Source organism: Chanodichthys erythropterus, chromosome 24 (assembly GCF_024489055.1).
Source record: "Chanodichthys erythropterus isolate Z2021 chromosome 24, ASM2448905v1, whole genome shotgun sequence".
In the NCBI taxonomy this organism is placed as follows: domain Eukaryota; kingdom Metazoa; phylum Chordata; class Actinopteri; order Cypriniformes; family Xenocyprididae; genus Chanodichthys; species Chanodichthys erythropterus.
In genome coordinates, this window is record NC_090244.1 from 27,407,585 (window position 1) to 27,434,275 (window position 26,691).

Consider the following 26,691-nt stretch of genomic DNA (forward strand, 5'->3'; position numbering starts at 1 on the left):
TCACTGTATGTTATTTCCATGTACTGAACTCTTGTTGTTTATGCCGAGGGAAATTCAATTTTTGAATCTAGGGCACCTTTAACTGTAGTGTTTTCATATATCACACATGCACCTACATAGTGTTAGTTTTAGTAACTTCCAAGTAATTTGTGAAACAAAGGCAACAGTTGACCAATTACTGCATGAGTAACAATATTGTTGATTTACAAGTTGCTTTAAATTGTGTGTAAAATGTGCAAAATAAAAAAACATGCGAGTCAAATATGCTAGAATATGTTTTAATAACTATATCCTTAGCCGACTCTGTTTTCCACCAGACTCCTCACTCTCGGCTGGTTCCTGTCCCAGCCAGTACTCTGGGTTCATGCCAAAATCCAGGCTTGGAGCTTTTCCGCTTTTTAGTTTTTTTTATTTTGCCTCTGTCCCAACCATTTTGGAAAATTGGAAATCTTTCCTTTGTACTTTTGTTAAATAAAGGTTCAAGAGAATGAACAAATCATAGCTACGCAAAATGTCCCCCAAAACACAATTATCTTTTTCTTCTCTGTATTTCACCTTTGCTCTGGCTGGTTTCCTAATCATTGAGTATTGTCTTTGTGACAAATTGCCTCTGTTCCTCTACTGGAATCTGGTTTTGATAAAAGTGTCTGCTAAATGCATAAATGTAACATGTTAACAAAAGTTAATGCAAGTTAATCACATAATGTATAGGACCAATTTTAATTATAAATCAAATTCATATATGCTACAGCTGTACTTTTCAAATGAATTTACTGAAAGCAGATACACTATCATTTACTGATATTAAAGTTAAACTTACAGAGTACCAATTTGTTAGTCATTGCTGTTGCTGGACAGCATGCTTATTGTGTCCTACAACACTTTTATATACTATAACGTTGACCTATTTACTGCACCTTTTGCCACACAATGTAGATCATACACAAATATATGTATTTTATGTTGTTGTTTTTAATAAACTAGTCAATCAGATATCTGACTGGCTGGTAATAACAAAGTTAATATGGACAATTTCTGAAAGGTGAATCAAGTACAACATTGAGCTTCATTTATTGGGTAATTTGCATTATTAAAACAAACTTAAAAATGAATTGTTGGATCCTTAAAACCCTGTGTCCTCAATCTCACTCTAACCAGCCAAAGAAAGTCGGAAACCCTGATACTGTTAGTTTATGAATAAAATAACTCTACTGAACTTAAATTGAAATAATTTTTCTTTTAAAACTTGAACAATAGTGTTACAGAGTATGTTGTTTTGGGCAGAGAAGTTTTCTCAGTTTTGGTTCAGGGTTAAAGAGAGATTGTGAATGTTTGGTTTTATGTGCGAGACCTGTTTTATGATTTACATTTCATTTTAACATATGATTTTATCCAAAGTGACTGACATTCAATTAGGAATACAGTCTTAAGGAGGTAATGACAAGATATGTTGCAACACAAAGTTTCAAACATTGTCCAGAAAAGTACAACCAGGGAGGGTAATAAGAAATAATGATACAAATAAGTTGTATTTTAAGGAGAATTTTAATAAGCTAGGAGAAACAGATAGGACAATTTGCATCAGCTTATGAAAACGTATATTTAAAGTATATTCATAATTTATTTATTTTTTTCAGTTAAATTATTAATACTTTCATGATGAAACGTATTTTACTATTGTTATCATCTGCTAAGCGAAGATGAGGGTCAGACAGGAGAGTCACAAACTCGGATCCTCCGGATGATGTTCGTGTGCTTCAAGCTGCCCAAAACAACAGCTGTATGAAAGCCTCCTCACGCCCCTCACTAATGCTGATTTCATTAAAGTTGCTTTCAGACTGTTTTCTGAACACACAGAGGACGCGTTCAGGCTTTTATCAAATTTTTCATTAAAACGAGGCATCAAATGTACACGCGGCTTTTCCCCGAAAATGCTCGACATGGATTTGGTCTGACGGAGGCAAAAGAAACATTTCCTCTTCGCGTATTTTAGTCTCCAGTGAAAGTTCAGAACCTCTGCTCGGTGCTCACTTTGTTTTTACTGCGACAAACTATTTTACCGCTCCAGTTTTGCCCCAAATGTAAGAGAAGAAAACACAGTCGTGAGGGGCTCGTGGAGGCGCACAGACACCGAGCAGGACGGGTTGAGTCTATACGGTTCTCATGTGTTATTAAAGAGCGCAGCGGCGCTCGAGCGCTGATCATTGCTGAAACCAGACAGCGTTTGAAAGACTGTAGATCCGATCCGAGAGAGAGATGGCAGAAACCGCTCCAGCCCCGGCTGCTGCCGCCCCGGCCAAAGCGCCCAAGAAGAAGTCAGCTGCGAAAGCCAAGAAAGCAGGTCCAGGCGTCGGCGAACTCATCGTCAAAGCTGTGTCCGCATCCAAGGAGAGGAGCGGCGTGTCCCTCGCCGCCCTGAAGAAAGCTATCGCCGCCAGCGGCTACGACGTGGAGAAGAACAACTCCCGCGTCAAGATCGCCATCAAGGGCCTGGTGACTAAAGGCACTCTGGTGCAGGTCAAAGGGACCGGCGCTTCGGGCTCATTCAAGCTCAACAAGCAGAAAGCCGAGACCAAGAAGAAGCCGGCCAAGAAAGCGGCTCCTAAAGCGAAGAAGCCCGCGGCCAAGAAACCCGCTGCTGCCAAGAAGCCCAAGAGCGCAGCGGCAAAGAAGCCCGCCGCCAAGAAATCGCCCAAAAAGGTCAAGAAACCCGCCGCCACAGCCGCTAAGAAGGCGACGAAGAGCCCCAAGAAGGCAAAGAAGCCAGCAGCCGCTAAGAAAGCAGCCAAGAGCCCCAAAAAGGCCAAGGCGGCTAAACCTAAGGCGGCAAAGCCTAAAGCCGCCAAGCCTAAAAAGGCAGCGCCCAAAAAGAAGTAAAGTCTTTACTGTTTCTTCCTCAACGGCTCTTTTAAGAGCCAACCACTATCTCTGAATAAAGAGCAAAACTCTGATGTTAATGGTTTGATCTACAATTTTAATAGTTATGGAAGTAAATTATTTGAGAAAAAACTTAATATTTGTTAACATGCGTGTTCTTGGCTCAGTATTTAAATCACAAAAAGCAGAGGGACATTTTACAGTGATTAACGTGAGAAAACACTTAAAATGACTTCATACTTAGTTTTAAAAACTTAATTCAGTATATACACCTGCAAGTGGACGAGCTGAGATAAATAATAATGGTGGGCCTTGTTTACCCTTCCAGGTGAACGTGAAAAAAAGCTTGTTTCACAGAAAAGGCTTAAACTAGTCAAATCAAAATGTATGTTTGAGCTTTTTTAATTGAAAGTGACTTGTACTGACATAACTTATAATATGTCAGCGCCATGCACACCAGTAATCTTTTTTTCTCTATCTAGTGAACATTTATAAAAGCTTATTTCAACTAAGGCCGAATCCTGGTTTAGAAACCGGGCCTTAATCTTGGTCAATTAAATTATTTGTAAAGCTTGTTAAAAAAAATGTTGTTTCACCGCTTTAGTTCAACTGACAATGTTTTACACATGCCGACTGTCTACTTAGAAATGCCATAAACTACAATAGATGTTATAAATATTTATTTATCTTAATTACCTTAATACATTGTTAACCTTACTTTATTAAGGTTTTCTGGTGTTTTTATCCAAATCTACCAACCTTTTACCCGAAACCATCAATAAAAGGGGGTGGGGTTTGGATGCGTTGGTGGGAAGTTCAGTGATTGGCTTGCAATCTTAACAGACTGTCAACCAATGAGCGACGAGAACGTTCGCTTAAAGCCAGGGCCTCGAATACACATTTTTTCATTCTTTCAGCGTCGTTTGAAGAAACAGTTGTAGCAGAAATTAAAAATGAGTGGAAGAGGTAAAACCGGAGGCAAAGCAAGAGCGAAGGCTAAGACTCGCTCATCCAGGGCAGGACTGCAGTTCCCCGTCGGCCGTGTTCACAGGCTTCTCCGTAAAGGCAACTACGCCGAGCGCGTTGGTGCTGGTGCTCCTGTTTATCTGGCGGCTGTGCTCGAGTATCTTACCGCTGAGATCCTGGAGTTGGCTGGAAATGCCGCTCGGGACAACAAGAAGACCCGCATCATCCCCCGTCATCTGCAGCTGGCGGTGCGCAACGACGAAGAGTTGAACAAACTTCTGGGCGGAGTGACCATCGCTCAGGGCGGTGTGCTGCCCAACATCCAGGCTGTGCTGCTGCCCAAGAAGACCGAGAAACCCGCCAAATCCAAATAAGCGGATTCAGTCTGTCTCACTGAAACCCAAAGGCTCTTTTAAGAGCCACCCATTTTATCTGATAGAGAGCTGTTTTCTTTAACCGTTTAAAGCACCATAAACCCTTGACTTAAAAAAAAAAGAAAAATAAAAGAGGAAGTTTATATCAGGAAATGACCCATCGAAACCATTATTTACGATCGCTTCGCATGGACAATTAGACCTTTACAAATGGCTTACAATAGTAGCAAGAACAAAGTAATTAACATGAAAATAGAAGATATGAAGACATGAAGATAGTTTTTTTTTTTTGTGCTTTTATACAGAATGATTTTGTTCGAACCTGATATCAACACAATATTTAGGAACAAAATGAATATTTCATAAATAAAGCAACATGAGTATAAAGCCTCTGGGTGTGTTACACTGATGAGCAAAATGGAACAAAGCACACTGAGCGGGAAACCCTCTGCTTGTTTGAAAAGTTGGAGCGCGCAGTCATTGGCTAGCAGTCATAAGCACACGTCACAGATCAGCCAATCACAAGTCTCGGCACCCTCCCGACACTGTGAGCTCATGGCCGCGCAATGCCTTAAAAGCAGGCGCGTAACACAGAGCAGCATTTCCAGCGTAAGCAGGATAGAAAGAGAAGTTGACTACTGCAATGGCAAGAACCAAGCAGACCGCTCGTAAATCCACCGGTGGCAAAGCCCCGAGGAAGCAGCTCGCTACCAAAGCCGCCCGTAAGAGCGCTCCGGCCACCGGCGGCGTCAAGAAGCCCCATCGTTACAGGCCCGGGACCGTGGCTCTCCGAGAGATCCGCCGTTATCAGAAGTCCACCGAGCTGCTGATCCGCAAACTGCCCTTCCAGCGGCTGGTCCGAGAAATCGCTCAGGACTTCAAGACGGATCTGCGCTTCCAGAGCTCCGCTGTCATGGCCCTGCAGGAGGCCAGCGAGGCTTATTTGGTCGGTCTGTTTGAGGACACCAACCTGTGCGCCATCCACGCCAAGAGGGTCACCATCATGCCCAAAGACATCCAGCTGGCCCGCCGTATCCGCGGAGAGCGCGCCTAAACCCGCATCAGCCACATCAAACCCCATCAAACCCCAAAGGCTCTTTTAAGAGCCACCAAATTTACACTGAACGAGGGAATTTCCACTTTAACACTTAATAGGTGTCGAAAATTGAATTTAACACCAGTTGGGTCTTTCTCTTAATTGTAAGTTACCATTAGTAATAATGAGGCCAGAAAAAAAATAACTCAAAACAAAACACTTAAGCAGTTCACTCTGTAGTGGACGTGTGTGTGGTTATTTATTTACATCTCCAAGACATTTTTAGGTTTCAGGCTTTTTTTTATATATATTGCAAACTTTGTATAAAGATTATTCTCAACTATGTAAAAGATATAACGGAATGATTTGATCTACCATTTTGCTTTATTCAATGTGTGTAAAATTGCCATAAACGTGTTTCCCATTATATACAATGTATCTACATGCTTTATGTAATGGAAAAAAAAATATAACTGCAGTAATAATTGGCAATTTTCATAACTAAAATTTCATAATATTGATATGCAATGTATTTCCCTATTCACTTGTGTCTCCCAAAATGTGTAATAAACTCTGGCTGTTGATTGGAAGATTAGATGGGCTCCTTCCTCCCTAAATTACGTTTATAAACTTCACATAGTATTGAATGTCTGTATATTCAGCACTTACATACTGTAACCATACAGTAAGCCCAGGTCAAAGAAAACTAAATCAAAAGTATGTTACAGTACACTCAAAAAGTTGGTTGACGTATAAGCCTGAATTTTTGTTTTTTTTTGGTTTTGTTTTTTTTACTTCAAATATTAGGCAAACAAATATTGAGTTGTGTTGTACTGACTCTTGAATTTCCAAAAATATATGTGGTCTATCAGATTTTGTATTGGAAATTGGATTTATTCACCAATTTGTTGCATTTGTGCCTAAAATTGTCATATGATGTGACATAAAAGTTATTATAAAATGAAAATCAGATATACTCTCCCAACGTAACCAATTTCACCATATATATTTATAATTTCTATCTTAAGATTTAACTTTTTGGTGCAGATCCATTATAGTTTGTATTATTTTTTCTAATCATAAAGTAAGACATCTCTCTTCAGCCTTTCCAGATATTTTAGATTAATTCTGACAAACCTAAATCTAACAAAATGCTTGTAACTGCTGACACTATTTCTCTTTTACTCCATTGACTTTTTTATGCATTTTACCAAAAAAAAATTTTATTGTCAGAATTCAAAGTGTCAAACCAAATGATATAGAGTCACAATATGACGAACTGCACCACACCAAAATTTGTCATTGCAAAAAAGTGTATTTTATATGCATTCAACATTCAATTAATTCAATTAACATTAATATGACTGAAAAATCATCAAATATACTAAGATCATTTTATTGTGTCATCTCTTTACTTGACATTTCTGCCTGACACAGACAAAAATTGCATCTTTTAATATGCAAAGTATGGCAGACATGATGAAACGTGGTTAAATTAAGTTTAAAATTGAAGAGCAATACATTAAAGGGTTAGTTCACCCAAAAATTAAAATTCTGTCATTAATTACTCCCCCTCATGTCGTTCTACAGCTGTAAGAACTTCATTCGTCTTCAGAACACAAATTAAGATATTGTTCATGAAATCCGATGGCTCAGTGAGGCCTGCATTGACAGCAATGTCACTGTCACCTCTCAAGATCCATAAAGCTACTAAATGTAAAGCTATTATTTAAAACATTTCAGGTGACTACAGTGGTTCAACCTTAATATTATAAAGTGAAGAGAATACTTTTTGTGCAGCAAAAAAACAAACAAAAAAGACTTTTCAACAATATCTAGTGATGGCCGATTTCAAAACACTACTTCTGAGCTTTACAAATCTTTTGTATTGAATCAGTGATTTCGGATCGCGTATCAAACTGCTAAACTGCTGAAATCACGTGACTTTGGCGCTCTGAATCACTGATTCAATTCGTAAAGCTCCAAAGCAGTGTTTTGAAATCGTCAATCACTAGATATTGTTGAAAAGTCGTTATTTGTTTTTTTTTTGGCACACAAAACCTTTTCTCGTCACTTTATAATGTTAAGGTTGAACCACTGTAGTCACATGAACTGTTTTAAATATGTTTTGAGTACCTTTCTGGATCTTGAGAGGTTCGGTGACATTTCTGGCAATGGAGGCCTCACTGACTCATCAGATTTTTCAAAAATATCTTAATTTGCATTACGAAGATGAACGAAGGTCTTACGCATGTGGAACGAAATGAGGGTGAGTAATAAATTATATTATTTTCATTTTTGGGTGAACTAACCCTTTAATTGGATGGGTAATTTAATGTTCACTATTTAATTATTTAAATATGTTTTGATTATTTATTTATTGTTAAAAAAGATGTATGTAATATTGTGTGACAAATGTTTCATATGGTATGACTTGGAAAAACAGTCACACCATAGGATACAGTGTCACACCATATGACGTTTTGCTCATTTAAGATTATCTCTTGATTAACTAAAAACAGCTATTACTTAGCATGTAAACTGCCACATGGCAGCAATGATTTGTAAGAATTAATAAGTAAAATTTGTAAAAAAGTTTCATTTTTATGCAAGTAATGTCACACCATAAGGCACAAAACACTGACCACTAATGAGCAAATCAGATACAGAGCTTTTAATAAAAATCAACAGTCAGAACTCACCTCATGACCTTCCAAACCATTCCAGAGATGATACTGCAACTTCCTGGTTGAGTTTGGATCTGTTCATCATAATGATGTCCAAATTATTGCCTGTAATATCACGCCATATGATGCCAATTTTATGGACAAAACGTATTTGGCCAGAACTTGCTTAAAAATCATGCACAGACCTAAACTCTTTCTGTGTCCATTAAAAATGCCTAATTCTGTTATTTATATTTATACTTGTGTGTGTGTGTATATATATATATATATATATGTGTGTGTGTGTGTGTGTGTGTATGTATGTATATATATATACACAAGTATAAATATATGTACCTGTAGTCATAAACATTTTGATGTTTAAATAAAAAAATTAAGTATAGGTCTTTATACAACAACTAAAGCTATGGTATACTGTAATAATATATTGTCAGAGGAAGGTAGGTCATGTCATCCACCCAACTGCAAAACCTCAATGAGCGACTCATTCTGCCTCAACATCACATCTTTGAGTTGGGTCCAGGACTTTGTCGACATCACAGTCAATGACGGTTTTGCTGATCCAGCCTTGACAACACTCTCCTCACCATCCTCTTCCTCCTCTCCCTCATTGTTTCCATCCATTACCTGTATCATCGTTCAATACACCTGTGCACTCTGAGCTGCCTCTATTTCCCACAGCTGGTTTGATCGCATCATTTGAGCCCTTGTTTGTAAACGACAACTGTGTTATAGTTGTGTTTAATTTTGTCACTTGTTTACTGTTTTCCAACACAAGTGCATCACAGTGCAATATTTGTTTTAGTGAGTGAGAATGAATGTGTTTAGAGTTTTGCAAAAAAAAAAGTGCATAAGATTTGCAAACTTGTTTAAGGTTTTACAGAAAGACTGATTTCTTCGATAAATTGGTGTAGTCCATTGAGCATTTGGTTCAGAGAATGGAGTTTTTTGTTTTAGCAATTGTGAAAATCTAATTTTAATACAGTTTTTAACCAGTGACCTTGTACCCTGGTGTTTTCCACTTCTTTTTATCTTCATTCTGCCAAAAAAGGAGAGGGGCGGGTTGCGCATTGTGACGCGGTGCTGGTTTCTCTCAGGTCCTGTAAGCAAATGTAAAAGTCCTCCTACTAACACTTGTCTTCCATTCTTCATCATTGTGTGATAGAGTTGTGTTAAACATGTCTGGAAGAGGCAAAGGAGGTAAAGGACTCGGAAAAGGAGGCGCCAAGCGTCACCGCAAAGTTCTGCGCGATAACATCCAGGGAATCACCAAACCCGCCATCCGTCGTCTCGCTCGCCGTGGCGGTGTCAAGCGCATCTCCGGTCTGATCTACGAGGAGACCCGCGGAGTGTTGAAGGTGTTTCTGGAGAACGTCATCCGCGATGCCGTCACCTACACCGAGCACGCCAAGAGAAAGACCGTGACCGCCATGGATGTTGTGTACGCGCTGAAGCGACAGGGACGCACTCTGTACGGCTTCGGAGGATAAACTTCTCAAATCAGGAACAACTACACCAACCCAACGGCTCTTTTCAGAGCCACCCACTCTCTCACATAAAGAGTCGATGAAAATTACTTGACATGAATTTTTGATTTTCAGGATGTACAATAAACATCACTAGTTTATAAATGAACTTATGAACAGTATTACATGGGGACTATCAGTACATTTTCACTTCGTTCTCTTTAATCGACAGATGATACCCAAAATATAAACGGTGCACGAAAACTTTGTTTATTAATCAATGTTTAGCATTTTATTTTTAAGAAAGATGTCTTACAAAACAGTACAAAGATTGGATCAGAATGGGGCCAAAGTGAGCAGAATTGAAAATGCATATACATTACCGAAACTGGTATTTGTTTTGCACAAATGGGCTTTTATTTATCATTCCTGTTTAAATTGTTCAATAGTTTCATGAATCAATGGCATCCAGATCAAAAACTCTTTTTTGAAGGGTGTCTGACCTTTAATGGTCTCTTATTCTCCAAAACTCCCTCAGGGGGTTTTAAACTTACGCGATGATTTACAATATTTGTGTACAACCACTTATTTTCTCAAACTAATAAAAATAAAAAGAGCGGGAAAAGAAACAGGAAACAGTCAGGGTGTAGTTCAAACGTTGAGCGGTTGGCGGCGGCGAATGTGATTGGCCCTCATTCCGCTCGTGATCCTTTGAGTTGTCCAATGAAATACGAGTTTATGGGTTTGGCCTATTAAAAGAGGCTATCTGTATCTTTGAAAATTAGCATAGGACAGTGAATAAAAATCTCTGTATGGCTTCTAAGCTCCCATTGCTTTGAGAAGTTTGTGTTCAAAAAGCATCATGCCTGAACCAGCAAAGTCCGCGCCTAAGAAGGGCTCCAAGAAGGCCGTCACGAAGACCGCCGGTAAGGGAGGAAAGAAGCGCAGAAAGTCCAGGAAGGAGAGCTACGCTATCTACGTCTACAAAGTCCTGAAGCAGGTTCATCCTGACACCGGCATCTCTTCCAAGGCGATGGGCATCATGAACTCTTTCGTCAACGACATCTTCGAGCGCATCGCCGGTGAGTCGTCTCGTCTCGCTCACTACAACAAGCGCTCCACCATCACTTCTAGAGAGATCCAGACCGCCGTGCGTCTGCTGCTGCCCGGAGAGCTGGCCAAACACGCCGTGTCCGAGGGCACCAAGGCCGTCACCAAGTACACCAGCTCCAAGTAGAGATTCAACCGAGACTCAGCGACCCAAAGGCTCTTTTAAGAGCCACCCATCTTCTCGTTAAAGAGTTTCTGTTTGTAGAATCTGTTGCAGATTAAATGTTTAGTATCGAAATATTGAATTGTGAATCGGAGAATTTTCTAAACCTTGTGAATTCGATCCATGTCTCAGTCAAAGCTAATTTTCGTAGTTATTCCGAAATCTGGTTTGCAAAAATGACTTAGTTTAGGCTTAACTTTATAGTTTACCTTACAATGATTGAAGTATAAGACAAACTTAATTTAATGAAATTTAAGTGTAATTAAACTAGTTTTATTGTGTTATATTTTAAGGAGAAAAAGTGCGTAAATTGTTTTGAAGGTTTGAAAATGTTTTCAGTGTTGGACAACCTATTCATTTAAATACAATTATGAAACTTTTTTTTTTGGCCCTCAAATATTTTTAAGTTGTGTACTTTTTTTGCTGTTAAAGCACTTCAAAACTTACTCATTAGTAACTTGCTACATCATGAGAAATCTACATTACAAAAAAGTGGCCCATCACATGGTCTGCAACATCTCACCATAAAACCCACCAATGTGTTTACTAACATAAAAATATAAATGCTATTTTTTAATGAAATGCTGATCATTAACATTAATGAATGACTGACATACTTCTTTACATTATAAGTCTTAGTGCACATGGCAAATAGTAAATAATTTTGAAGAAAAAAATCTAATTTCCTTTCCATACAGGGAAGTTTAATATCACTAAAGTTAAATAACTACCATTAAATCAGTCCACATAACAATTCTCTGGTATAATCTAAAAGACTTATGCCTCGTTTCCACTGAGCGGTACGGTTCGGTATGGTACGCATTTTTTTCCGTTTCCATTGTCAAAAGTTGTACCCTAATTCCGAACCGTACCGTACCACTTTTTTGGGACCCTTTCGTTGGGGTACCAAGCACAACAGTACCATACCAAAAGGGTGGAGCTACACTGTGCAGAACGTTGATTGGTTGACAGAATCGTCACTTGCGCGTGCTAACACAAAAGCCTTTATTTGTCCTTACAGGAGCTTGACAACTGTCCTTTTATGGAATAAAGGTCCAGTTGTGGAAAAGAGTGTAACATTTCTTATGTTTATGAAAAATACAGCATATTAGAATGATTTCCGAAGGATCATGTGACTGAGGACTGGGGTAATGATGCTGAAAATTCAGCTTTGATTACAAGAATAAATTACATTTTACAATGAATTCACATAGAAAACATCTATTTGACATTATATTAATATTTTATGTATTTTTGATCAAATAAATTCAGCCTTCCTCTTTCAAAAACACTAAGTCTTAAAGGATTAGTTAACTTTCAAACACAGTTTTCCTGATAATTAACTCACCCCCATGTCATCCAAGATGTCCATGTCCTTCTTTCTTCAGTCGAAAATAAAGTTTTTTTTTTTGTTGAAAACATTCCAGGATTATTCTCCTTGTAGTGGATTTCAATGGCCCCCAAACGGTTGAAGGTCAAAGTTACAGTATATTGACCATAATCATGATATTCAAAGCATGAAATATCGATATTGTGTTAATTTAGGGTGTGACAATATACCGGTATTGGCGATAACCACAATATTTAAAATAAATAGGACGCTTGTGATATCATTGTAAATACTCCAGCGCCAATACCTGGCAGTATTGCACCTTAACACTGACACCTGTCAAACAAAAAGAAGACACAGCATGCAGAGCTATAGAACAAGAAGAACCATGTCGTCCGAACAGGAGAGCGAGAGGCTCACACCTGAATAATGTAAGCTCCACAGTATGGGAGTTTTTTGGCTCCTTAGACAGCCCAATCTGCAGAATTTGCCTAGCTACAGTCAATGCGTAGGGTGGCAACAGCACCAACCTTTTTAGGCTACCCACCTCCGTGTCCATCATCCTGCAGATCACGCCATTTTACAGAGAGTAAGTTGTGTTTATTTTACTAGTCATGGAATTGGAAATGTTGTATTAACCTGTTAACAGCGATTTTATGTGTTCATACAGGTGCTGGTCATATAATTAGAATATTGTGAAAAAGTTTTTTTTTTTTCATTTTATTATTGTAAATTATTTTAAAAAATGAAACTTTCATTTATACTAGATTCCCTACATGTAAAGTAAAAATTTCAAAAGTTTTTTAATTTTTTTTTTTAATTTTTTTTTTTATAAATTTGTTGATTAGAGCGTATAGCTAATGAAAGTCCAAAATATCTCAAATATCTCACAATATTAGAATATTTACATTTGAGTTTCATTAAATGACCATCCCTACAGTATAAATTCCGTGTTTCTCTTGTTCTTTGAAACCACACTAATGGGGAAAACTGCTGACTTGGCAATGGTCCAGGAGACAATCATTGACACCCTCCACAAAGAGAGTAAGTCACAGATGGTCATTACTGAATGTGGTGGCTGTTTATAGAGTGATGTATCGAAGCATATTAAATGCAAAGTTGACTAGAAGGAAGAAATTGGGTAGGCAAAGGTGCACAAGCAACAGGGATGACCACAAGCTTGAGAATACAGACAGACACTTGGGAGAGCTTCACAATGAGTCAAATGAAGCCGGAGTCAGCACATCAAGTGTCACCACACTCGGACATCTTCAGGAAAAGGACTACTAAGCCACATCTGAAACAGAAACTACGTCAGAAGCATCTTACCTGGGCTAAGGAGAAAAAGAACTAGACAGTGAACAGTGGTCGAAAGTTCTCTTTTCAGATAAAAGTAAATTTTGCATTTCATGTTGAAATCATGGTCCCAGAGTCTGAAGGAAGACTGGAGAGGCACAGAATCCAAGCTGCTTGAAGTCTAGTGTGAAGTTTCTGAAGTCAGTAATGATTTGGGGGGCCGTGACATCTGCTGGTGTTGGTCCATTGTGTTTTATCAAGTGCAAAGTCAATGCAGCCATCTTTCAGGAGATTTTGGAGCACTTTGTGCTTTGATCTGCTAAAAAAGCTTTATGGAGATGCTGATTTCCTTTTCCAGCAGGACTTTAGCACCTGCCCACAGTGCAAAAAACACTTCCAAGTGGTTTGCTGACAATAATATTACTGTGCTTTATTGGCCAGCCAACATGCCTGACCCCTGAATCTATGGGATATTTTCAAGAGAAAGACAAGAATCAGTTGATCCAACAATATACAGATGATCTGAAGGCTCAATAGTGCCTCAGCAGTGCTACAGGCTGATCACTTCCATGCCACACTTCACTGATGCTGTAATTTGTGCTAGGAGCAAGTCATTTGCTGTAATATGTGCTGCCGACCAAGTATTGAGTGTACAAATGAACATACTTTAAAGAAATTGAACTTTTCTGTTTTGAAAATCAATTTTTTGATTGATCTTAGGAAATATTCTAATATTTTGAGATACTGGATTTTGGACTTTCATGAGCTATACGCACTAATCATCAAAATAAAAAAAATAAAAAAATAAAAAAACGTTTTACTTTACATGTAGGGAATCTAGAATATATGAAAGTTTCATTTTTAAAAATAATTTACTATAAAAAAATGAACTTTTTCCATGATATTCTAATCATATGACCGGCACCTGTATATTTAAATAAAGGGTGATTCTTTTAATAAGTACTGTGTTCTCTTTATTCGTCTAACTCAGCATGATGTAGCTATGCATGCAGTTATATGCCCTCAAAATTCAAGATACTCGGGCATTTTTGCCCCGATGGGTTTTTGTCATTATATCATATTATAAGATGTAGTTGTTTTACAATATCACACAAGCAAGAGTGCCATTTTCCCCAAATCAGCACAAATGCAATGCTCATATAACATTGTTAAATGAACAATGTGAGTTACATTTTAGACACCGTTTTCTTTTTTTCGCCAACAAAAATTTCAAAATTATGAACAGCAGAACAGAGCCCCCGTGCAACAGACAGAAATGTTTTTGTTATACTGACGTGTCTGCATTTAGAACGAATCAGTTTAATGATTAATTGACCCAATCAATAAAGACGGTCACTTGCTTGCTTTCTGAATGAATCATTGAATGATGACTCACTCATTAAGACAGTGACTTGCTGCCACCAAATTTAAAGCCTTACATTTGACTTTAAAAATGTGCAGGAACCCTGAAAAAGAAAAAAACTAAATAAACAAAGCATTTTGTTTATCCCCAATGATTCTATAGATATCGTGATATATCAATATCATGAATTCATACGCCAATAACCCTGGTGTGAAAAATCTAATATCGTGACAGCTCTACTTTAAATGATACCAGATGAGGAATAAGGGTCTTATCTAGTGAAACGATCAGTAATTTTCAAAAAAACTGTATGTCCTATGCCTTCCCTATTCTACTTGCGGAAAAAACGGAACTGGTGCCGCGTTCATTCTATAAGTTGAATAGGGAAGGCATTGGACATACAGTGTAAGATTTTTGGAGAATACAAAAGTATGGTTTTAGCGGAACCACTTGGAAGCAATCATTTGTTTATAAAACATATACATTTATTTATTTTTTTCGAAAATGACCGATCGCTAGAAAAGACTCTTATTCCTCGTCTGGTATCGTTTAAAGCCCTTTGAAGCTGCACTGAAACTGTAATTTTGACCTTCAACCATTTGGAGGCCATTGAAGTCCACTATATGGAGAATAAATCTGGAATGTTTTCATCAAAAACCTTCATTTCTTTTCGACTGAAGAAAGAAAGACATGAACGTCTTGATGACATGGGAGTGAGGAAACTATCAGGAACATTTTATTTTAAAGTGAGCTAATCCTTTAATTGAAACTTTGTATCACTAGTGTGTAAAATAATGCATGTTAACTAATTAGCAAATTATATTTTTATTTTAGACACTTTGCTAACATGGGACATATTGCCGGTTTTGCATGTGGTTTTTTTTGTACAAAAACAGTCTGCAAATATTGCTGTAGGCCTGTATTGTCTTGTCATGTTCAGCTTCTTATCTTACCTCGGCTCGCATTCTGGAGGCATCAAAAAATGCCGCACTGTTCAGTTTCTTTGGACAGTAAATCCCACCTCCTTCGACTTGATTTGGATATCTCAAACATTTTGACATTTATGAGCCCTTTTAGACAGACTGAGCACACTAAACAGATCAGAGTTTTTGCATCAAGTGGGCCGTGCCCGTGCGAGCAATTTGTCTGGGCCGACGGAAGGATAAGTAAATTTACTATACTTCATTCTTCATAAATATTTACTTTGCAACAGGCAGCACACATTATCCAGCGGCCCACCGGGAAAACTCCCGGTTCTCCTAATGGCCACTCCGCCCCTGGTACCACAAGCCTTCGCTCATTTAGCCGTCACAGGCTTCTGGTAGGGATGTAGACTCCTAAGAGTGAGTGGAAGTAGGAGGGTGCTGAGCCTGTAGTAGATCTGTAAGCAAGCGTCAATGCCTTGAACTTGATGTGAGCAGCAAGTGTTAGCCAGTGCAGAGAGATGAAGAGAGATGAAGAGAGGTGTGACATGGGCCCTTTTTGGCTCATTAAAGACGAGACGTGCTGCAGCGTTCTGAATCATTTGTAGAGGTTTGATTACGCATGATGGCAGTCCAGCCAGAAGAGCATTGCAGTAATCAAGCCTAGAAATGACCAGGACCTGGACAGAAAGTTGTGTTGCATGTTCTGTTAGAAAAGGTCTGATCTTCTTGATGTTGTAGTGCAAATCTGCATGACCGAGCTGTTTTTGCAATGTGTTCTTTGAAAGTCAGATGGTCATCAAAGATTACTCCAAGATTTGCTGGATGGTGAAATCATGCTGTAGAGTTGGATTGGCAGGTTGAGCTCTAGAAATCTACATATTATAGGGGATTGTAGAAGATTTTATTATGGTAAAATCGAGTATAATATAGCATAATATGATGTGTTTTTACTTTACAATTATAATCATATAAAGAGTATGAGGCCTGTTCATGTATGGAAAACATGACAGCATGAGGCCTGTACATATATTTCCAAGAAGAAGTTTGCTGTACACGTAAGAAATTTGAATCGTAAAGAATGTGTCTATGACTATGGAAAATTCTAATTTAGGCTAGAAGAATGAGGTAAATATGGTCACATAACTTGGCCTCAGCTCATATCACATAGTATAAATATGAGTATATAGTATAAAAAACAAGGACAAGCAGTTGTTACCTCTGCAGACATAACAGCTCTGCTGTGAAATAAAGTGTGTATTCTGAATCAAAGATTTTGAGAAGTGTTTTGTTTTTACAAAAATAAGCAACCACAACAGGATCAATTTAACTATTGCATTTAAAAGGCATGATATAAGGTTCATTACTGTAGACAGGAGCATTTGGGCCTAGTTGAGTCGACTTCTGATTCATTTTTAATAATCTTTGCTAATATAACATTATTTTAGTGAAATTCACTTGCCAGGAGGGTGTTTTTACAATAAAGTCTTACAATTTATCATTGTCAGCTTATTACAGATTAAAGCCCTGCAGCTGTATTGTTTTTTTTTTTTTTTTTTTCTTAAATAAAGTATCTTCCAACTGACCTGTCAGATGATGATTGAAGATTAATGCTTCATTTTTATCAGTGTAAATTTTAGGGTTTGTGATGTCACTAAACCGAGAAGAAGCTTCTTTGTTATAGACCTGTTATAGACAGCGAATTCTTTAAAAGAAAATATTTCCCTTTGCATTGAACTTTGAGCATCATAACTTTGCAGATGTTGTTTATGCTCAAACAGCAACATTACACACTAACTAAAGTTAAAAAAGTGAAATCAACCACCCCCTTAAATAATGTTCTTAGTCTTCCCTATGACGGGCGGCCCAGAGAGAAGTCTACATTGAGTGAAATGCCAGTTACAGTTTGTGTAAATATATAGAAATACAGTAATATCCAGAAAAGGTTCAGTTCTTTTAATTTTAATTATAAACAAGCCTGAAATTCACTGGGACTTTTATTTTGAAATATATCTGCTTACTACTGACTTTTGCGTTTTAACTTTCAATATACAATGCTCATGTTTAATAAAAGCTTTTGAAGTTAAATTCTCATGATTCCTGTTTGTCCATTTCCGCCTATTTTAAAATCTCTTAAAATTAAGACTTCTGTTATACCATTTTGGTCTAAACTTGATCAAAGACTTTAGGGGCCAATTTTACTAAGCTTGCGCCAGTGCAACACCACTTTTGGCATTAAACTACTGTCAGGATTGGTACGCAATGAAAACAATAGCGCTGAAAAGGCATGGACTTTTTGTGGCTGACCTTGCTGCATAGGCATTTGTAGGAGTTTCCCTTTCAGATGCAAAATTTATGTGAGGAAAGTATTTAAATTAATTATGCAAGGTGATTTACTAAATTCTAGTTAATTTACTGGTATTCATTTAACCATTATTTAACTCCCCAAACCAGATGCTAATTTGCTCTTGTTAGATTGCATTGGTTTTGGTAGATTGTGGAAATAATACGGCTGCGTCTGTGTTCTTTCATTAGATCGTCATCAGTAGATCACACGCAGAACTTTCCACTCCCATCGGTGCTTTTATGGGATTGCGCTCTCACGCTAATTTGTAAATCTGGCCTCAAGGACTTGCGGAAAGCCTGTTAAATATCTGAAAGAACCCAAATTCTAAAGTGATTTGTGAACTAACCTGGGCAGCGTTTCCCAAAAGCATGGTTTCAATGGAGCTACAATCAACTTAAGCTTACGATGCTTTTGGAAAACACTGCCCTGTCCTACACAAGACATGTGTGGCAGCTGTTATCAAAAAAAGGGTGTGTTCAGACTTGGCAGGTTTGGTTAGGTTAAAAACAAACTCTGGTGTGATAGCTCTGTTAGTGTGGTTCATTTCAGTTAGTGTGAACGCTGCCATCCAAACCCTGATGCACACTCAACAAGCGGACCGAGATCTCTGAAAGAACGGGACTCTTCCAAATTAACTCTGGTCTATGTTGTGTTCATATTTCAGTCATACCAAATCAAAATCTAAACAGATCAATAACAGGACATGATGTCACAATGTTACTTATGACAGTTCAGTACAGTCATTGGAAATACTGTCTCCTTGCAGCAGATCTTTGTTTGTGTGTGACAGAGGAATTCATGGCGCTGTTTTGACTGTTTTGATGCTGTTTTACACATTTTATAAACTCTTCACAAGTTCTCAGTGTCAAAGATCCCTTGTCTCCCTGGACTACATTTCCCATGATCCTCCTGTTCTCCACACCTGCACTCACTCCCCTCGTCATCTCCCCATCATCACGGATCACCTGCACCTGGACTCTATTATCAGCACTCCCCTTATATTGCACTCACTCCCTTCACTCCTCATCTGTTCTCTGTCATGTTAAGTGTTTGGTGAACTCTGCATTTGTTTATTAAAAGTATAAGTATTATTGTGGAAATCTGTATCTGCCTCATCTCTACACCAGCAACACGTAACAGAAGAACGGACCCATACTGACTGGATTTCCACAAGAAGGATGGATTCCTTCTTCATTTCCCTGGCTCCAGCTTCTCCCATGCCTCCCAATTCCATGTCGACCGGCGATCGCCTCATCGGGCTCCTACAGGTTGGTCGTTCACTGGAGAGGTATATAGAGGAGTTTGTTGAGTTCGCTTTTTTGACTGACTGGCCAGACGCTAATTTGATCGCCCTGTTTCTGGATGGACTGGATGACAACACTTTCCGTTTTGATGAACCTGATTATCGTTTCTCCTTAAGCGAAACTATCAATTTAATTTTGTGGTTAAATGGCTCCAAATTCCTAGTTGAAAAGGTTCAGGATGAGTGTTTGTTTCATCCAGTCCGTCCAGAAACACGGTTGGCCGGGCCAGTTAGTCAACCTCCGTCTTCCTCCGCATACCCCTCCAGTGAACTCCCTGCCTGTTCTATGCTGTACCCACACTCCTCTGCTGGGTCCGGAAGGCGGAGGAAGAGAAGAAAGCCCAAGCCCTCTCCAGTCTCCACCGGGCCAGCCGCTCCAGCCACAAACTTTGAACTGTTTATCTCCTCGCTGGTCTCCAGCCCAAAAACTGTGTTCCCTCCCTGCCTCCCTCTCCCACCTCCTCCCATTTGTCTCCACACGTCACCTCTACCAAGCTCCTCCGTCCAGTACTCCACCTCGGTCCTATGTTCCATTACCTCCACCTTGGCTCCAACCTCCCTCGTCTCCACCATGGCCCATCAGTCCACCAGCTTCACCAGTCTCCATCCTTCCTCCGGTCAAACATTGGTCATTCATCAGCCTGCCCTCACCTCTGGACTTTACTCCTCCGTATTCACTCCGTCCTTCCGTCCCTCAGTTCTGTTGGCTTCTTCACTCCCTCCTGTTCTCCCTTTTGTCTGTCGTCCTGCTTCCACTGCGGCCTTCTGGAGCCCCGCCTACGCCTCGGTCGGCAGAGCCGCCGGTGTCGCCATGGTCCGCCGGACCTTCAGCGTTGCCTGGACTCCATGGCTTCTCGGCAGCCCGAGACTCCTGACCCGCCATGGCTGCCCGCTGCACCTGACCTGCCATGGTTCTTGGACCCGCCCTGGAGACCTCCACTCCAGTCTACTCCTCCCCCTGCTCCGGCATGAGGTCTCCAGGGCACCCACCCCCCTCCCGGTTGTTCCATCTACGGCGCGAGGACCTCGTCCGTTCTGTCAAGTGCATGTTTGATTAACTCTGCCTTTTGTTATAAGTATTATTGTGGAAATCCGTATCTGCCTCATCTCTGCACCTGCAACACGTAACACTCAGCTGGTAAAAATACAATCATACATGCGCATTTAGCCCAGAACACAGCATTGTTTTATGTTCAGTAGTTCTGTTGCAAAATGTCATAAAACCTTTTTTTTTTTTTTTTTTTTTTTTTTTTTTTTTTTTTGGTATCTTTATGTGCATCATTTAAAATGCCATTGTGAATGCTAAGTGAAACACGACTAAATGTCAATCATTTTATTTTTTGGTCCAGACCAAAAGAGGCAAGCTGTGGTGGGTCAGGGTTACAGTAGGGTACATGAAGGTGCAACTCTACAGTTAACTCTAAAATGGATTTCACAAATCCTGTCTTTATAAGTGACTTCCCTTTTACACAAGGATTTGCCGACTGTCCATTGCACTTTTCTCTTCACTTCTTAACTATTTAATCGTAGTATTTTATTTATTTGGTCACAGTGGATTTTATTACGTTTGTTTATAATACATTATGAAATGTAAAATTGCACGCTTTAGTAAAAGTGTGCATTGTAAGTACTACTTTCAGTGTGCTATTTGCAAATGCATTATGTCCTAAAATCCTTTTATTAAAGCCTTTTTGGGAGAAATGTTGTCTTCAGAGTGCATTTGCATGTCAATTTGATGAACTGGAATGCTAATGGATGGCTCTCTCAAAGTAATAAAGACTCTTAGGCAAGTGTGTAAGGCCTGAAATCAGCCTGTTTCCCTCTGGTATAAACATGTGTCTCAAACATGACTCCTGTGAACACTAATCAGATTTTGTAAAAATCCTTTTCTTTAAAGTAGGCCTTGTAAAAATATACTAGGGTTGTAATGATACACTCATGTCAAGATTTGATACAATTAAAGCTACTGAACCAATACAATACTATTGCAATACTTTAAGCCATTATGTTGTTGTTGTTTATTATAAGCCAAATGGTAAAAAGTTAAACTCACTGTTGATTAAAATGTTAAATCTGGTATTACATCAGGGGTGGACTTGAATAAGCTTGAGTTGGTCTTGGTCCCCAGTGTGCAGGGCAGTAATCCAATCAAATCAAAATGTATTTATAAAGCACCTTAAACACAGAGTGTACCAAAGTGCTGTACAATTTTGAAAGGATTAGATAAAACACAAGGGGAAAAATGATACAATATAAAACACAATAAGATGGGTGGGAAAGAGATAATACCATATAAACAAGAGAAAGATAATAATAATAATCTTCTAATCCAAACCTAATGGTCCTCACAAAGTAGCAAATGCCTCATCAAACAAATGTGTCTTATAGGATGAGTTTTAAACATATTTACAGAGGCAGACAATCTCATAGACAACGATAAACCATTCCACAACTTTGGAGCAGCAACTGAGTAAGCATGATCTCTTTTACTTGAGCAGCTGATTTTGGGATTTCAACGATATCTGTGAGCAAATAAAATTCATAAGCTCAGAATAATATTTTGGTGCCACTCTATGTAGAGCTTTATATAGTACTTTGTACTTTATTCTAAATTAAACGGGTAGGCGGTGTAAAGTTTGATCAGGCTCCAGTCTTCCAGAGGGAGTATTATGTAACCTGAATATTGAACTTTGTCACTTCTTGTTCCTGCCACATCAGTTCCTGTCTTGTCATTTCCTGTGACCCTGTATTTAAGCCATGTGTTTGCACTGCCACATTGCTAAGTTGCCAGTTCACTGCCTTACTAAGCGTTCTTCCATGACTCTGTTATTGATTATTGTTATGACCCTTGCTTTTGCTTTTCTGACTCACGTTTTTGCATTACTGTTTTGGATTTGTCTGCCATTGGATTGTTTTGCCTATGTTTCGACCAAAGCCTGTGTCCTGACTACGAGTTGTAACTATTGTTTGGATTTTATGTTTAGATCCTTTAATAGTGACCCACTTTTGGAATCCACTAGGCCTAAATCCTCCTTACATGGCCAGAATATGTGATATATGATCCCTCTTTTGTGTTTGTCAGCAACCTCGCTGCTGCATTTTGACTGATTAAGTCTATTAAGTCTGATACTATATTTAAAATAATGTAGGCCCTTTTTACTTGTACCACGACCCACAAACGTTCCCCCATTGCATTATTTTACATTTATATAGAGTAGTTTAATGTACTGTCACACAGTAAAATACCTATTCCCTAATTTAGTTAATACAAAAATTTAAATTCTGTCTTACCTCTGCTGTTCTCATATGACACACACATGTACATACATTTGAACTTCCATGTTTATTACAGTATGTACATCGATCAGTTTATCATATAAAGCTATCGTGTCTCTTCAGAAGACTTGGATTTTGCCATTTAAAGAATTAGTTCACTTTCAAATAAAAAATCCTGATAATTTACTCACCCCCGTGTCATCCAAGATGTCCATGTCCTTCTTTCTTCAGTCGAAAATAAATTAAGGTTTATGATGTAATCAACTTATGGAAAAAAATGGAACTGGTGCCGTGTTTGTTACGTAAGTTGAATAGGGAAGGTGTAGGACATATCCGCTTGTTAAGTCGTGACGTAAGGAACGCCGTTTCCGGGTCCAAGCCTCGACTTGTTTCACTTGAGAATGCCATCGACGGCCGTTTATTAGCGCTATTTATTCATATTAAACATCAATCATTTAAAAAAGTTAAACATTTTAAATACTTACAGTCTACACAACAGTCTCCGTGCTCACAGCATCACAGATATTAATATTTTAATGATTTATAAAAGATGAATCATTGTCATTTGATATGGAGATAAAGGTTGTAATATATATATTTTTTGTAGTATTACACCACATCGTGTATGTATATTAGCACCATTTGTTGTTTTCTTGTGGTATGAGATAGAGCGTTAGGACCCGGAAGCGCTGCCGCGTGACGTCAGACTTAACAACCGGATAGCGTAAGCTTTTTGAAGAATACGGAAGGCGGTCTGGCGGAAGTACTTTTGAGGCGGACATTTGGGTTTATAAAGCATATACTTTTTTTTTTTTTTTTTTTAGAAAATGACCAATCGTTTCGCTAGATAAGACCCTTATTCCTCATCTGGTATTGTTTGTAAAAGGTCAAAACTGTAATTTTGACCTTCAACAGTTTAGGGCCATTTGAAGTCCACTATAATGAGAATAATCCTGAAGTAACCCATGTTAATCCTGAAGTAACCCACGTTTTCATCAAAAACCTTAATTACTTTTCGACTGAAGAAAGAAGGACATGGACATCTTGGATGACATGGGGGGTGAGTAAATTATCAGGAAATTGTTATATGAAAGTGAACTAATCCTTTAATTCTCTTTCTACCCTGTCCAGTCCCTGCTCTGAAAAACACTACCACACCCATGTGTCAAAATTAAATTTTGAGTAATAATAATAATAATTGACTGAATTCTTAAGCATATATGTAGTGTCATTTTTATTCAATATTAAACACTGTTAACGATAACCGTAATGAAATGCCGTCTGAGGGCTCGAAGGTCACACACATTCAGTAGAGGTCTCCTGCCTTGCCCAGATTCCCTGAATCTTTTCGCAATATATACGGTAAAAATATGTAGATGGTAAAAGACCTGAAAACTTTGCAATTTTGCATTTGATAAATGTGATTTTTTAATTTTTTGACAATTCTCTCATGAAATTTGACACAAAGTGTGAGCCATGACCCATCTTTACTTGCAAAGACTGAGGCTTTGGTGGATTTTCCTTTTATCCCTAAACACCCAAAGTTCTGTTTTCTTACTTTTGCCACACAATGAAGATCAAACAAAGATAAATGTCTTTTTTGTTGTTTTTAATAAAATAGTCAGTCAGAAATCTACCCGGCTTAGCAAAGTTAACAGGGACAGTTTCTGAAAGGTGAATCAACATTAAGCTTCAGTAATTGGGTAATTTGCATTTTTTAAGACAAAATTAAAAATTAATTATTGGGTACTAAAACCTTGTGTCACTGATGTACTGAAAATCTCATTGTAATGGAGTTTACTTTTGACTGTATTGCACTGGTTTAGGGTAGCTGCGTGGCCCTGGTGTGTCGGTCAGAACACAGGAGGCATGAATTTGAATCACCAGTCTTTAGTTCAGTAATGATCTGCACAATGAACAGCACGGCCAGATCACAGAGCATTGTTTGGCATTATCTTCACAATAATGATATGTGAGGTTACTGTACAGGAGTAGGCATAGGTGTGGTCTGAAACAATTAACAATAAACACAATTAGTAACATTAACAACTTCAATATATATAATAACTGGCATTATACTATTGGCTATTCACTGTAAACATGAAATTCTCTGCAATAATACCACTTTTCACCGTTAGATGGCGCATGGCGCTTATAAATGGAATTATTTACTGCGTCATCACACAATCTGATAGTTAAACTTCTAACTAAGAATAACAACAGAGCAAAATTATAAACATTCAAATCTACACACTGCAAACGTCAATCAGTAATGCTATTAATACACTGGATCTAAGTGTAGTAGTTATACAACTGAAATAAAGGGCTTAGGCAAGATGCTGGGTTTAGCGTCACTGATCTTCACGAACGAACTCACAATATCTTATGAATTACTATACAACACATTCAGTAAAGGACAATCGTGAATGAACTTACATGTTGTCATTAACGCACAACTTGAACACATATCATCCTCAACCAAACAAAGTTGAATTCAGTCCGCATTCTGACAAGACCTGAGTAGCTACTTTGTGCGATCAGTTCAACCGGAACTGAAAGTTATAGATGGGTTTCATGTGACGTCACTGTATTCTATCGCCGCCATATTTGGGACCGGTCACAGCTGCGCGCCCTGTTAAAGCCTATGGTGACAGCAGCCACAACTAGAGGAAGGCCAAAGAAACGCTCTCAGAAGGTTCACAACAAGTTTATAATATATCTGGGATATGTGGTGCTGTTAACCGTTTCAACAGTCGTCAGAACTACAAATTTATTTGATCCCAAAGGAGTTAGATCGGCAGAATTATTGGCTTCATTCAGAAGGGACCACACCACTGGCAGCCAAACAGCAATGCACAACATTAATAACTGCTGGGACTGTAATTTACATAACATTATAACGAAAACACGACTGTAATAAAATGTTGTGAATTCTCTGTGTTGTTGTTTCAGCGTGTTGTTGTGGGAAGAGCGCGTCGACTGAGTTAAACATTGATTACATAACTTGTTCAAACTTCACTTGTGCATTCGCGTCATTTTGTACAGATAAAACTTGTAATAATTGTATTAAGTATATCTGATTATTCTCAAGGATGTGTTTCGTTGAGGTAAATAACCCACAGAGCTGATGATCATCTATAGCTTCAGCGCGAGCACTCAAAAAGTAAGACAACATTAATATGATTGGGACTGTCTTCTTCTTATACATTATATTATAATCGTATATACTTGTAAAATGACGTTGTGAATTATTTGGGCTTATTTGCTGTGTTTCGGTGTTTCAATGACGTTACTTCAAGCTCTGTGCGTGATTTTGTGCAAATACTAGTTGTAATATTATTTTTATTTTGTATTAATATCTGGATTATTTTATATAGGATGTGTTCCTTTGAGTTAATTAACTTTCAGTTTGTTTTTTTATTCTCTTCAGCTTCAGCGTGCGCAGCTCAAACAGCAATGATTAAGTCATTAAAATGTTTTACGTTACACAGTAATATTAAAACTTTATATTTCTTTTAGAAAATTAATGCATTATTTTTTAATACCTAGCTCTTATATTGTTCTAGTATTATTTTCATCAACACATAGTTTGATTAATAATAAGGATCATGATTTTTTTTTTTCTCAAATCATCTCATTTTGGTATTATTTGAGCTGCGTGCGCTGAATGAACACCCGTAAACTGAAGCGCTCTGCTAGAAGGTTAATTTACTCAACGGGACACATCCTATATAGGGTAATTCATATATATTTATACAGACATTAAATTACAACTTATATTTGCACAAAATCATGCACGCATGTACTTGAACTAAGTAATGTAACGTTAGTCAGCTGGTGTCGTGAATTTGTTTATCCTGTAACAACACGCCGAAAACACAGCAACTAGAATTCACAATATTTTCAAATAAATCAAATAAATTTGTAGTTCTGACGACTGTTGAAACGGCTAACAGCACCACATATCCCAGATATATTGTAAACTTGTTGTGAACTTTCTGAGAGCATTTTGTTTGCCTTCCTCTGGTAGTTGTAGCTGCTGTCACCATAGACTTTAACAGGGCGCGCAGCTGTGACCGGTCCCAAACATGGCGGCGGGCATAGCGGAAGTGACGTCTTTGAAACCCATGTATAAACGCACGCAGTAATCCGTGCTCGGATTGGCCGTTCCTTC

The 26,691-nt window shown here is 38.3% G+C and overlaps 5 protein-coding genes across 5 annotated transcripts; all 5 read left to right on the top strand.

Moving 5' to 3' along the window:
* Positions 1 to 2,212: 2,212 nt before the first annotated feature.
* On the top strand, positions 2,213 to 3,010 carry LOC137015089 (histone H1-like). Its single transcript, XM_067379776.1, has one exon. The coding sequence runs from the start codon at positions 2,257 to 2,259 to the stop codon at positions 2,875 to 2,877; it is 621 nt and encodes a 206-aa protein (XP_067235877.1). The 5' UTR covers positions 2,213 to 2,256; the 3' UTR covers positions 2,878 to 3,010.
* A 703-nt stretch (positions 3,011 to 3,713) lies between these two features.
* Positions 3,714 to 4,349, top strand: LOC137014995 (histone H2A). The gene has a single exon (XM_067379608.1). The coding sequence runs from the start codon at positions 3,831 to 3,833 to the stop codon at positions 4,215 to 4,217; it is 387 nt and encodes a 128-aa protein (XP_067235709.1). The 5' UTR covers positions 3,714 to 3,830; the 3' UTR covers positions 4,218 to 4,349.
* A 499-nt stretch (positions 4,350 to 4,848) lies between these two features.
* Positions 4,849 to 5,287, top strand: LOC137015110 (histone H3). The gene has a single exon (XM_067379816.1). It carries the CDS (start codon positions 4,861 to 4,863, stop codon positions 5,269 to 5,271), a length of 411 nt encoding a protein of 136 aa, XP_067235917.1. The 5' UTR covers positions 4,849 to 4,860; the 3' UTR covers positions 5,272 to 5,287.
* A 3,825-nt stretch (positions 5,288 to 9,112) lies between these two features.
* Positions 9,113 to 9,469, top strand: LOC137015328 (histone H4). The gene has a single exon (XM_067380223.1). It carries the CDS (start codon positions 9,119 to 9,121, stop codon positions 9,428 to 9,430), a length of 312 nt encoding a protein of 103 aa, XP_067236324.1. The 5' UTR covers positions 9,113 to 9,118; the 3' UTR covers positions 9,431 to 9,469.
* A 782-nt stretch (positions 9,470 to 10,251) lies between these two features.
* Positions 10,252 to 10,651, top strand: LOC137015013 (histone H2B-like). The gene has a single exon (XM_067379646.1). The coding sequence runs from the start codon at positions 10,269 to 10,271 to the stop codon at positions 10,641 to 10,643; it is 375 nt and encodes a 124-aa protein (XP_067235747.1). The 5' UTR covers positions 10,252 to 10,268; the 3' UTR covers positions 10,644 to 10,651.
* The last annotated feature ends 16,040 nt before the right edge of the window (positions 10,652 to 26,691 follow it).